At 47.4% G+C, this 12,662-nt stretch overlaps 7 protein-coding genes across 7 annotated transcripts; 4 read left to right on the forward strand and 3 right to left on the reverse strand.

Moving 5' to 3' along the window:
• Window positions 1–838: 838 nt before the first annotated feature.
• Window positions 839–1,417, forward strand: AKAW2_60938S (uncharacterized protein; the record flags this gene model as incomplete). Its single annotated transcript, XM_041693119.1, has 1 exon — window positions 839–1,417. The coding sequence occupies one exon, from the start codon at window positions 839–841 to the stop codon at window positions 1,415–1,417; it is 579 nt and encodes a 192-aa protein (XP_041546436.1).
• Window positions 1,418–4,206: 2,789 nt separating this feature from the next.
• On the reverse strand, window positions 4,207–4,785 carry AKAW2_60939A (uncharacterized protein; the record flags this gene model as incomplete). Its single annotated transcript, XM_041693120.1, has 1 exon — window positions 4,207–4,785. The coding sequence occupies one exon, from the start codon at window positions 4,783–4,785 to the stop codon at window positions 4,207–4,209; it is 579 nt and encodes a 192-aa protein (XP_041546437.1).
• A 535-nt stretch (window positions 4,786–5,320) lies between these two features.
• On the forward strand, window positions 5,321–5,787 carry AKAW2_60940S (uncharacterized protein; the record flags this gene model as incomplete). The annotated part of the gene is made up of 2 exons (XM_041693121.1): window positions 5,321–5,328; window positions 5,433–5,787. The coding sequence occupies 2 exons, from the start codon at window positions 5,321–5,323 to the stop codon at window positions 5,785–5,787; spliced, it is 363 nt and encodes a 120-aa protein (XP_041546438.1).
• Window positions 5,788–6,011: 224 nt separating this feature from the next.
• Window positions 6,012–7,271, reverse strand: AKAW2_60941A (uncharacterized protein; the record flags this gene model as incomplete). Its single annotated transcript, XM_041693122.1, has 1 exon — window positions 6,012–7,271. One exon carries the CDS (start codon window positions 7,269–7,271, stop codon window positions 6,012–6,014), a length of 1,260 nt encoding a protein of 419 aa, XP_041546439.1.
• A 1,552-nt stretch (window positions 7,272–8,823) lies between these two features.
• Window positions 8,824–9,258, forward strand: AKAW2_60942S (uncharacterized protein; the record flags this gene model as incomplete). Its single annotated transcript, XM_041693124.1, has 1 exon — window positions 8,824–9,258. The coding sequence occupies one exon, from the start codon at window positions 8,824–8,826 to the stop codon at window positions 9,256–9,258; it is 435 nt and encodes a 144-aa protein (XP_041546440.1).
• A 266-nt stretch (window positions 9,259–9,524) lies between these two features.
• AKAW2_60943S (uncharacterized protein) lies at window positions 9,525–10,722 on the forward strand (the record flags this gene model as incomplete). Its single annotated transcript, XM_041693125.1, has 2 exons — window positions 9,525–9,962; window positions 10,570–10,722. 2 exons carry the CDS (start codon window positions 9,525–9,527, stop codon window positions 10,720–10,722), a joined length of 591 nt encoding a protein of 196 aa, XP_041546441.1.
• Window positions 10,723–11,232: 510 nt separating this feature from the next.
• On the reverse strand, window positions 11,233–12,327 carry AKAW2_60944A (uncharacterized protein; the record flags this gene model as incomplete). The annotated part of the gene is made up of 1 exon (XM_041693126.1): window positions 11,233–12,327. One exon carries the CDS (start codon window positions 12,325–12,327, stop codon window positions 11,233–11,235), a length of 1,095 nt encoding a protein of 364 aa, XP_041546442.1.
• Between the last annotated feature and the right edge of the window lie 335 nt (window positions 12,328–12,662).

The following is a 12,662-nucleotide window of genomic DNA, read 5'->3' on the forward strand; positions in this document are numbered from 1 at the left end:
AGCGACCCACGATGCAGTGACTCAGCCTCCTCCGATACCCAAATCGCCCCCACTTACTAGATTTTGACGACGGCATCTTGTTGTGGGCTTTGGGAGGAAAAGGCAGACGATCGTCACTGGGTTCACCGCATTGCCAGCCGTGGCGTCTTAGCGGCTGAAAGAAAGGGAGGAATGCGGGTAGACCCACGGCCAGTGAGGGCGCTTGACTCGTAGCTGGGGCGCAGCCATGGTTCCGGACTGGACTTTCTGCTTGTGTGAACCGAGTTTCAGCTGGAATTCCACTTGACTTTATCTTCCCTTCCCGCTCGCGCTATTCCTTATCCGGTAGTGTAGATGCTCAACCAACCAGGGACAATTTCATCAGGTCTGAAGTATAACAAACAATCTCTTCGACAAGGCTGTGTCTCTTTAGGTTATGACGCTCCACAGCATCTTCAGCAATATAAAGAGAGACAGGAATCATGTCTCTCAGATTCAAGACAGAATTCATTTTCCTATCCACTCTTCCTCTTCTTGTCACTTCATCTGTACCAGTACCACACCTTTTTATCATCTATAACAACAACTACAGTAACAATGGGCACTGTTACCTATCGTGATGGTATTGCTATTCTGCAACTTGTTGTTTACCCCTTCATCCTCGGCGCTGCAATCTTTATATGGAGCCGGGCTGGCTTGAGGGTTGGAAGCAAGATCTGGCGATAACCTGTTACGCTCTCTCTCATTCGAATCGCCGGTAGTATCGCGTCGCTGTTGTCAATCAACCATGATTCCAAAGATGTCGAGATTGCCATTGCAGTATGCGAGTTGATTGGTCTCGCACCTCTGTTGTTGACCTATGTCGGAGTCCTCAGACAAATGTGAGTCCCCTCGGACAAGTCGCAGAGATACACATGACGCTAACAATTCTATCAGTGATGTCAATCAAGTGGTGCCCGTCAAATGGCTCAACATTGTGTCTATCGTCGGTATCATCGGTCTCATCATCGGTATTGCGGGAGTCAGTACCGCAAGTGACGACGGAGGCAGCTACCAGCCAAGCAACATCGTCAAAGCATCCATGGCTATTTTTATCGCTCTATTCGTGGTCTATCATCTGCTAGCCGCTTTCATGTACCTCCAGATGGGTCACCTGAAGGCCTTCCAGAAGAAGTTGTTCCTCGCCATCATCCTCTCTACTCCTTTCATCCTCGTCCGCGTTGTCTACGCAGCGATCGGCGACTTCACCACTATCGAGCGGTTCTCCATTATCAGCACTAATGGAAGCCCCACCATCTACCTGGTCATGGATGTGCTGGAAGAGATTGTTGCCATGGCTATCACAATGATTTTGGGCATGTCGGCTGTGCTTGAGCCTGACTTTGTGCGCCTGACCCCGGCCCAGTTGGACTCTGAGCCGAAGGCTGAGGTCGCGTAATGTGTCGAGTTCTGCAGTGAACTGCAGCGACTCTTTTTGTTCTGAGCATGATTACGCACGTGTATATCTTCTTTACCTGTTTTTTGTTTTAAACGCAGCGCGAAAGTGATACCTGTTGTTTTTTTAGGTGTTGAGAGAGGATACCTTGTTGGATCTACAAATATATAAGACGAAATACAAATAATTATATTTCAGTTATATCATAAGATGCTACATCCATATTATTCTTTATCTTGTCTTTGGTGCTGTTGAGTCAGAGGTAGGTATCCTACCAACCATTATTACCTATAACCAAGAAGGTAGGCCTTGACAGCTCATGAGGACCGTGCTCAGAGTTATCCGAACAGGCCAATAGTAGATGCAGTAAACTACCCGAACAGGCCAATCAAAGTTGGAATTAGGGCAAGAACTACGTTTTCCAACTTCCGTTGTTCTGGAAATCTTAATCCTAAGGCTGAGTTGCGTCTGACCACCCAGTCCACCATCCGTGCACAGTTTCACCATCATCTTTACTTTTTGAGGCAGACCCCTAGTTACTCCCGCATTGGTTTACGGCCGCATGAATTATTGACTAAGATGCAGAATGTATCGTTGTTAACTAATCCTCACCGTAAACATGACTGGCGACATCCTCCCCAGATCAAAGCATAGGAAAAAGTGGATTTTGGCCCCCACGTCAGGCTATTTTGCCCCATAATGTTGCAATAAAAGATAAGCCATTCTAGAGTCTATCATTTTACCAGCTCTACTCCTTCAATTTACGACCTGTTCAACTACTGGGCGTTGCATGTATGTTCCAGGCGCACTGTTGACAATTCGCAATAATTTGACTGACTGGCATGTATAGTCACAGTGAGCGCATGCGACTAGAAGAGAGGAAGCGGAACTTTAGTGTCCCAGAGCTCAAGCGCTTAGAAGATTCATCAAATCATTAGAAACAGGAAGATGTGATCGGCTTTACAAAGCTTGCCGAGGGAGGCTTCAATAGGATCTTCCCGATCACCATGGGGGACAATTGTAAATCTGTAGCCCGCATCCCATATCCAGTGACTCAGCCACAGTCACTAGTTAGTTAACTAACTAATTGGTCATTGCAAGCGAAGTGGCTACTGTGGAGTATCTCCGTTCGCATGGAATACCCGTTCCAGAGGTCTATGGTAATTCCGCTAGTGCTGACAATCCCGCGGGAACGGAGTACAATTTTATGGAGCTTGTTAAGGGGCGGAGCCTGGGCAATGCATGGTTCAATCTATCCCCAAAACAGAGAATGAAACTCATCACTCACATTGTGGGAATCAAGTCACAACTATTTCCACTGCAGTTTTAGCAAGTGGCGGTTTCTATTATTGCTCTAACGCGCCTGACAGTAGTAAGGTGGTCATTACAGACTCGTTGCCGACTACAAAAGGGCGATGCTGCATTGACCCGACACGTCGTTCAGAATATGGTACGAAAGGAGAGTAAATCTACCGGTGGAGGGTGGACCCCGTGAGTATTGCTGCCACGAGCATTCGGGATTGACTTGAGTCAGTAACTAAGACTTCGCAGACCCAGACTGCCTTTCAGCTCTTATTGCGGGCGCTAAAAAAGAGATCGCATACCTTTCCCGATTCGGAAAACCCTTTTCAGCCCTTCCGGCGCCTTCGGAGGGAGACTTACAATTTTGAGCTGCAATCGCATCTCGTCCACATTACTTAAGTAGTATCTTGAAACTGCTCCCAGTATTCTTCCTAAAGTTCTAGGTCTTCATCGCTCAGTCTTCCGACCCCGCGATCTTCACCGAACAACATCATGTCTCTAATTGATTGGACCTTATTGGATTAAATGACTGGCAGCACAGCATCACACTTCCCCTTTTCCTATGATGGGTTATTCTAAATAGCCTACAGAGCTACGACGATGATGTGTCCGAGTCTCTCCAGGAGCTCGCGCTACACAGTAACCTCAATGAACTGGGATCAGAAGAACAGGACCAACAAGCTAAATCATTCCGCAGGCATCAGCCTCACTACCACGATGTCAAGCAGACTTCAGGGGTAGATCCAAAACACTACGATACGTTGAGATATTGAACAGTAGACTGAGACGCCTCTTTCATCACGCTAGTAATCTGGGGGAGGGTGATAACTTGATTCGCAAATCAAACCTCTTTGAGTGGTCGCGCAGCTGAGTAGGCATCAATGGCAGCAATGCACAATTTTATACATTTGTACATTCACCAATTGAGTAGAAACAATGTCCGAGGTTGGCAGGCGCACAAGATGTAGACAACGAGCAGATGAGGATGTGTCAGGATTTTATTGGAGTAGGATGTGAGGAATAGGTTCCTAGTGATCAATTTGAGGACATGAAAGCACGAGAAAAAGCATTAAAGAAGGCTTCTTTGGAGGCAGATGAATCAAAAGATTAGAGAGCGATGGTTGAAGAGAATTGACGCTTGATGACATTTGTGAGGATGGCTACACGTGAACAGTTGCACTGTATCATACACTTGTTTCCTAGTTCTCATTATCCATTTCAATATGAAGGAATGTTTATCTGCGACTATAAGATCTAACTCTGTTACTACCCTTTCACACGATACTTTCCTGACTGTAGAAATTTCAAAATTGCATCAAATCCCTCCGGCGCCTTGATCCAATGCCCATCCCCTTCTGCCCCAACATACTCCAACCACTCGACCTCCATCCCCGCCCGCTTCATAATCCCAATCACCTGCCTCCCCAACTCCACAGTAACCATCGGATAATCTGTCCCATGGACCAAAAGTACCGGCGTATTCAAAAATCTCATATCCTCACCCGCAGAAACCCCACAACCTCCGAACAAAACTCAACCAGCCGCCCCCCTCGATCCAAATCCCCATACTCAAACCTCTCCGCAAACGGCATCCATCCACAAAAGCCCAAGACTCCCCCCAAACTCCCTTGCACCTTGCTACTCGCGCAAAACCAAGTCCACATTGCGGTTGCCATGCCCTGACTAATCCCACCTAGATACACATGTGTGGTCTTGCCATTAAGAAGCTCCAACTCTTTTCCCAAGACATCAAGAACATAAGAGACAGATTCCCGCAATCCAGGAACTTGTGATTCCCGGCGCTCAGTGATATCATCTAGAGAATACGCATCGAACCAGGCACATAGCTCCTCCTGGAAGCGATCGTTCCAGAGGTCTTTGGAGGTGGGAAATACCCAGCGCCAGGTTGGGAGATGGGAGGGAAGATTTTGACCCGCCGATGTCGAAGAGGAAAACAGTTCCTCGGCGGATTCGGGCCCGTTGCTGCCGCGGCCGTGAAGGAGGATGGCTGTGTGGGTGTGAGGGTCTTGCGGGAGGTGGATGTGTGGCTCTGGGAAGTTTGCATTCATGATGTAGGTTTGTACTCGGAAACGGATGTTATGTTATTGATGAAAGTTGAGATGATGTGGTGTGGAAGACGTGAAGAAAGGACGTGCGGGGGTTGGCGGGGAGAAGTTGTTCATTCTCACATCCACTAGTTAGTTGCTCCGTAGGTCGATTTCAAACCTAGAATCAGCCTAGATCAAGATAGCTCGCAACAGCTCTATGATTCATCGCTTGTGATATGCACTGTGTCCGTGCAATGACCTGATGCACTGCGAGAAATGTTTTTTCACAGGATCAAAGAGTGTGATAATAGTCTGAGTAGTCTGGGCTTAAAGATGTCTAGAGTGAATGAAATGTTTGAAATAGAATATAATATTATTCAATAACGTTAATTCGAATTCACACTGAACCTGATTCCCATTTAGATCCAATTCACATTCGACACAATTCATAATCTATGAGCCAATCCAGCCTTCCAACTGGATGAACATCTTCCTCATGTCCCCATCTCCTTCGAAACAGGAAAACCTATGTTGTGTCTCTCGTTTTTAATCAATGATGTCTCCGTTAGTCAGATTCATCCTACCGGGGAAGACTTCTGACAGACATAACTGACAATGCCTTATAGAACAAACAATATGAATAGTCGTATAACAGTGGTCATATATAGGGCTGAGACCGATGCGCCTTGCCACTGGGCAATTTGGATAAAAGATGCCAACGCAAAGTCTATTATTCTGCAGGTTGGGCTCAACAAGGACGGCTACTGCGTGGAGGAGCCCATCCTCAGAGATCCTCTACTATCGAAACGCATTAAGCACGCAGTGTACTGCGGGACCATCTCTTCAGGTAAACAAGACCTGGCTTTGTCAATAATTCAAAATCACCCGGTCGATAATGAAAGTGCCACATGGAACTGCCAGGCATGGATCATGGAAGTCTTGGAGGGGATGGAGCAGACGGGACTACTGCATATTGCCCCCGGGTCGAAAGCGACCCTAGAATCGATGCGCCAGAAAGTTTAATCGAACTCCATTGAAACATCTGCATCTTGTCGATGAATTACTTCGGTCTAGAAACGCTGCTGTTGGTTTTTTTTGCACTTCTTCCTTTACTGAAACCGAGAGTTAAGCCAAGCATAAAAGTAGATGATAGAAGCCATTATCTTCCCCCTCCGCCCTAATTAGATCATTTATATTCATTGGCGTGTGCGCATACCATTACCAGTTTTCCAAATGCCATTGCCGGGTCATCGACACCATTTATCTAACATCAGGTCAACTGCATGCTCCTTAGGCCAAACCCCGATCGTTGTTGGCAAGTACTCCCACCAATCCTCACAATCGCATCCTGGAAAGATTGTGTTCAATGCTTTCAGGTACTCCCAGTATTCTGGATACCAACCACACGTTTCCCAATCTATTATACCTGTAATTGTTATTCGCTCCGATGACACGTCGTCTGTACCGGTCAAGGCTTTGGATGTCTGTAGACACTGTCCATCGACTTCGTTGGGGCTAGATGAGTGAGGGGTGACAGTAACCATGATGTTTCGAGGATGAAGATCTGCATGGGTCATCACCAGTCTGTGTCCAGTCGTCATATATGATCGAATCATCACGATATGGCTCGTTTCAGTACGCCGAGGATTGAATGACAGGAAATGGTTGAACTCTGTCTCATTGCTGATCGGCGTGTCTGCCACACGAGTCTCTCTTCTGGTATCTTTACACCGGCGAGGAGTGCCTCCACCGTACACTGCACCAGGTTCATCGGATGGTGTAAAAGGGAGCGACCTTAGGTCACTGAAGATGGCATTTAGCTGCTCTCGGACCGACGCTTTCTGGTAGGGGCTCAACGTCTTCCAAATTGAACCCAGCGGTTGTCCCGGCACGCGGGACATGAAGACAAAGTTCCGAGTAGTGCCGGTTTGCTGCAACACACCGTGAGTATCCGGTATAGGAACTCGCAAATTTTGGCGTTTTATGTCTTCTACCATTGCTAGATGATCCACATCGATGTAGTTCCCGAGTTTCATAGCCAGGTTTGGGGTAATGCCTAGTACTGCGGTCGATCCAAAATGCCATAGTATGTCACTGTGTAAGATTAGATCATTGAGACCTCTGATCGTGCTCGGGATTTTGGAAGAGTCGTTAGCGCAAGTTGAGACTGACTGGGCTGCGCGAGTAACATCCATACTCAATGGATGTATGACAACAACATCCGAAGGGATCAAAAATTCCTCTCTTACAGCCGGTGGAGGACCAGACGGGGATTCAGTGTTCTTCGTTGATTCAGCCTCCACAGCCGAGTCTACAAAAAGTTGACGTAGAGGGGGATAGGTTTTGAGTTTGAACTGTATCAACTCCTCTAAATCTGTAGAAGGGTTATTGTTGACTCTCACAGTGAATTCGTGTAGAAGAAGCTTATTGACCTTAGCTGCAGCTTCTGCTGCAGCACCTGTCAACTTATTTGAAGGGGTACCTCGGACGCACGCCTGGCCGACCATGTTGATTGAAGCTTCGATAGATGATTCTGCGAAGCATGCGTGAGGGTTCGGAGCGTGGGATGAGAAAATAGATATACTTGCCGTGAGGGGGAACGCTAGTTATGCACTTCCCTGATAGAAGCGATCAAATCCTGTATTCACTATGAGCTCAGGCTAGTATTGGTTTCGTAGAGGTAGTAGTGACTACCGTTACGTTCGAACATCAGTGAATACAGTTGAAAAATGAAGTATATTAGTATTAGAAATATTAAGATGAGTACATACGACCACAGGGTGTGGAAAACAGGGCTTCCCGTCCGCTCAGCCGTACTTAAGCCACACGCCGGGAGGTTAGTAGTTGGGTGGGTGACCACCAGCGAATCCCTTCTGTTGTATGTTTTTATGTTTTTAACCCCTATTCGGTCTAGGAGACCTAGTCTTCTTGCTGCTTTTTCTTTACCATCTCTTGGTGGCAGTATTTCGAAGAAGGCTCCTATCCACCTCGTGTCCCTGAATCGGTTGGACGGGCATAAGGCGAACGCAATTACTTCCGCCGACGCTACTCCTGTCCAGAATGTTTCTCTCATTTTGAAAGGCATTGATGATGGGGATTTCCGATTTACTCGCTGTAGCCGTATGTCTGTTCGGGTTACATTTTTTAACTTCCAAGTCCGCTCAAACACAGTTTAGCCAAAGAGACCATCGGTTTTCCTGGTGATGAATAGATATTGTGATCAGAAATAACACAATTGCTATCTTTTTCTTTTTCTTTTTTCTTTCTTTCTTTCCGAAAAATAGATTATACTACTTCCATTCTTTCCTTTTCATTTTTCCAATGGAAACCATTGTAACCATGCTAATCATCTATGATTTGTGTGTTGTACGGTCCAGCCATATCAAATCATATCTACGCAAATGTGGCAAAGTATTCCAAACTCCGTTGAACTAAGTCCGAGATGCATCAAGCAGACATATTGCTTCTTCTGCCCCCAACAGACTTCAGAACCAATTCGGGCCACATATCGCTGATGAAGCCTTACACCATGTCGTCGGTCGATTTTATATTTATCTTGCATGCTTTGACTGCACCAACAGCATTCAAAGACGTATATATTATGGGAAGGAGTTATAAAAATATACCATCATCTTTCTATGGCATAGTTGAGACGGAGAGGAAAGACGGTGAGTCTTGAAGGGTTACATGTTCCACTTGAACAAACTTTGGAACTAGTGCGTCCGGCCCACAAAATATTGCATGAATGGATATACTACTTGGCTAGATCGACTAATAATATCCAGAATTGTGATTGTGAAATGGTCATCAGATCGATAATTCATCTCCAGCTGAGGCGGGCATAACCGTGGGGAGGGTGGGGTGTGTTTTCCTGACAGCTGACAGGCCCGTCCCAGTGCAGTCGAGGATCTTCGCGAAATCAAGTTACTAGAGACATTTTCAGGCTGAGAAATTATGCATATTTAGTCCAGAAGGGCTGACCAACAAAATGGGTAAATAAAGGCCTTCCACCCTGGATGTGAGTGTTTCATGGGCCTAAACTCATCACAACATTTCAAGATGGCACAACTTGATGACACTAGATCTCTTACCCTGGACACCCCCAGAAATTTTAAACCCTTTACTTTGAGTTCATTGGACCATATCGTCCCTTCAGTCTATCTCTTCTTTTACATTACTTTCAAGCTCGACTCGCCCTCAGATGGCATCCCCGTTCTCCGAAATGGCATCTCGCGCCTATTAGACGCGCTTCCCTTCCTAAGTGGAAACATAGTGATGATAGAAGAACTTGACGGCAAGCAGAACTTGATGCAAGTCACACCGGCAGAGGCGTCAGCATTACACCGGTCACCCATGCTTAAGGTCATTCATCATGGCGCTAAAACCACCGCCGTGGAGTGCGATGATGTGCAACATGCTGATTTCGTCCCAATTCCTCTCCATCTGCACACCACCGATCCAAGCCCCGTATTGCGATTCCAGGCCAATGTGTGATGACAGATGGTCTAGTGTTATGCGTGACTTTCGACCATCGGATGATGGATGGACTGGGGGCCGTCGCTATTCTAGATTCTTTGGCTGCATGTTGTCGAGGCGACCCGGCACTCACAGGTATGGCTGCGCAGCTTCAAAAAAAGCAGCAGCTTGCGTCGATAAGGAGCTCAGTCCCATACAATGTCCAGGATAAATTTAGAGCTACACCAAAAGTTCCATGCAGCCCAGTTAGTCGGAGATTTGGCGTGTCTCCAGAAAAGATCAGCATGCTCAAGGAAAAGTGCAACTCTATGTTCTGCACGAAGTCTGGCCAGACTTCCAAACCAAAGTTGACAAATGGGGATATTCTCACCGCGCTTATTTGGATCTCCGTCACCAGAGCAAAGCAAGCATCATCGCCAACCATACCCAAAGGCACCCTTTCCACATTGTCTTGTCTCGTCGAAATTCGCTCTATCCTTTACCCCAAGCTAGGCACCTATATAGGAAACGCAATGATGACCACCCAATGCGTACTGCCTACTCAGTCCACTTCACGCAAGACCACAGACCCCATCGCCGACATCTCATTCATTCATGAAGTTGCCTTAGAAATCAGAAACGAGATCCGAAGCATCACCACCGAGCAAGCCACCCGCTACGTCTCCCACATCAACACCTTGGATGATTGGAGTTCGTTCCAGGCTCAATGGGCCGAGCTATTCGTGAGCAGTATTCGCCATTTCGATTTGTATGGGTTGAAATTTGGTTCTGTGTTGGGCCCGGTTGCGAACTTTGATCTGCCTGATCCGAGGATTAGTGGGATGTGTTGGGTTATGCCTGCAAGGCCGGTTTCTGGTGGAGCTAGGAAAATGCCATTGTGGGAATTGAGAATTGTGTTAGAAGAACCTGTTATGGAGTGCTTAAAGAGGGAACCGCTGTTTTGTTGGGAACCGCTGTTTTGTTGGGCGTCCGATATTAGTCAGACGATTGGTGATTCGAAACTTTGATGGTTACAATTAGTTTAGGCTCTGTGTCAATATATACCGCTTGGTTCTATTGAACACCAGACCAAGCAAAAGAGCATCATAGTAGCTTGCTTGTTTCCCCCTTTTTTTCTTTCTTTTTCTTTCCGAACAAATATCTGTCACATTTTATCTAGTGCAACTTCTTTACCTATAAATTTAACTATATATAGCTAGATTTCATACACTATAGTCATCGACTACTCTATTCTAAGATCATACTTCTTCGCTGTGTCCGGATCACCCGGCGACCCCGTCTATTTTCTTGTACCACGGCTTCATTGACCAGAACTGGTGGGCTTGGCAGTCTGCCGATCCTGATAACCGGCTCTACCAGCTAAGCGGCTACACCACTGAGTCTGAGCCCTCCACCGGCTGGGTCGACGTCACCCTGGATTATAGTAACCTTACTTCGTACAAGATCATTCCTGATGCGCCCATCGAGCAGGTGATGAAATAAGGGAGGTTGTTTGTGTTATACTTATGACTACTAGAGAGGCGTGGGATTCGGAAGAATGAACCACCGCGAGAGAGGGCTCCTCTCTGCTTCGTGGCTGCCGCGGAGTGGGGTGATCCGGAGGTTCAAGGTATTGGAATGGGCTTTTAGGGAGGACAGTACCTATAATAGTAGTAGATCCTTACTAAGGAGATTGGTTGGGTCCTGCTAATGCATTAGATATATAGGTGACATCCAACAAAGTCAGATGGAAATCTGGCATAAGCAACCCCTTCAGTGCTATTCTGCCCGAAATCCCTCGTGATGAAACAGCTTCAGTGTTCTAAATAGAAGATTATCATAATTCTTAGAGACTGGTTTTGAAACGTGAAGTACACCCAGGAAGTCTGTAGGAATCTGTTAGAGCGAGGAATGGCGAATCGGCTTTCACTTTTCCGTCTCTCTACTATAGGAAACATATAATGTTTTCATACGGTGAGGTGAATTCCTTGTTATGTTAAGCAGCTGTCAGGTCTAGACACTGATCCCCGGAGACATCGGCTCGGTGTAGGGCGGTGGAGGATCCGCAGTTTTCATGAATAGCTCATATCTGAGTTGGCGGAGATCTTGCTGTGCGGTCTCAAACGCCATTCGCGCATCTTCCACTTGGGCCTGCATATCATCTTCACGGGACTTTGCCTGTCTAACTTGCGCTGCCAGAACCTCTTCCGCACGCTTCACCTCGAGAACAGACTGCTGCATCATGCCCAAAAAGTCGGTGTGAAACAGAAAGGTGCCAAAGACCAGCTCACCAACCCAGTCGTGCTGAACAATGTTCATGGCCGGCAGAGCCTGCACTCTGGGATCCAGTCGTCTGGCCTGTGCGACTAGCATTTGCGTCTGGGTAACCTTCTGTTGTGCCCGGGACAGACAGTCTTGCTGCCGCCAATCGGCTAGGGTGCTTCCAAAACTCCACAGATCCCTCTCACAGTACCGCAGCGTTTCTGCCAGATTCAGCAGCACCTCCCGGAGTGTCAGCTGCGCTCGCGCCAGGCACTGCGTCGCCTGCCGAAGATCACTCCATCGTTCGCGCCGTTGCCCATATTCGCGCCGCGCCTGCTTTGTTGTCTCCTCTTGCGCATCCTCCTCGGGGAACTCTTCCGTCCGTCCCTCAAAGATCCGCTTATAGATGGCATCCAATTCGGCATGCAACCGTTCCCTTGTGGTGCATGCACGCCGGAGTTCCTTCTCTTGAGCGACCGCGTCCACGACCTGCGCCTCCAGCATCTCCCGCTGCGCCTGCGCACGGTTCTCCTTGGCGGGAGCGTCGTAGTAATCGCGCATTTCCTGGTCGGCTTTGGCCTCGAATTCCTCCCTCTTGCCCCTCGCTCGATAGAACAGGCGGCGTACTGTGCTGTCGCGGTACTTTTCGTGCAGCTCGCGGTTCCCTTTGGTGATCTTGTGTAGTTGCGACAACTGTCTGTTGGTATTGGTCAGCTCGTTCCGGAGCTCGGCCAGGTAGCTTTCTTGCGACTGGAGAGACTCTGGACTGCTCTCTACACTAGCAAGTTCGGCTTGGATCTGGTCATGGCGCTCCTTGCTGGTTGCGATATGGCTGTATATTGACATGTTTGGACGAAGTAATTGGCGCGGGGGGGTTATTGCTATGTTACGAATCTGGGTGCTTCGCGGGTTACTTTCCCTGCGTATAATGTTGCTACTGCCAGTGTTATTGATAGCTGCTCTGAAAAATAGAATAATGTTCAGAAGTGAATTTGGGGAGCCGCTCCTTGTTAGATGATCTCTTTCTATACAGAGAATTCGCCACGCGGGATGACGGCATCATGTAGTCATCCCGTGACCCCTGTTTAGCTCTTGGGAACACCACTCTATAGTCCTAAGCCCATAGGTAGTTTATATCAAATTGATTGAGTACGAAACTACTGGAAGGACTACTTCATAGC

This window comes from Aspergillus luchuensis, chromosome 6, assembly GCF_016861625.1.
Source record: "Aspergillus luchuensis IFO 4308 DNA, chromosome 6, nearly complete sequence".
NCBI lineage: Eukaryota > Fungi > Ascomycota > Eurotiomycetes > Eurotiales > Aspergillaceae > Aspergillus > Aspergillus luchuensis.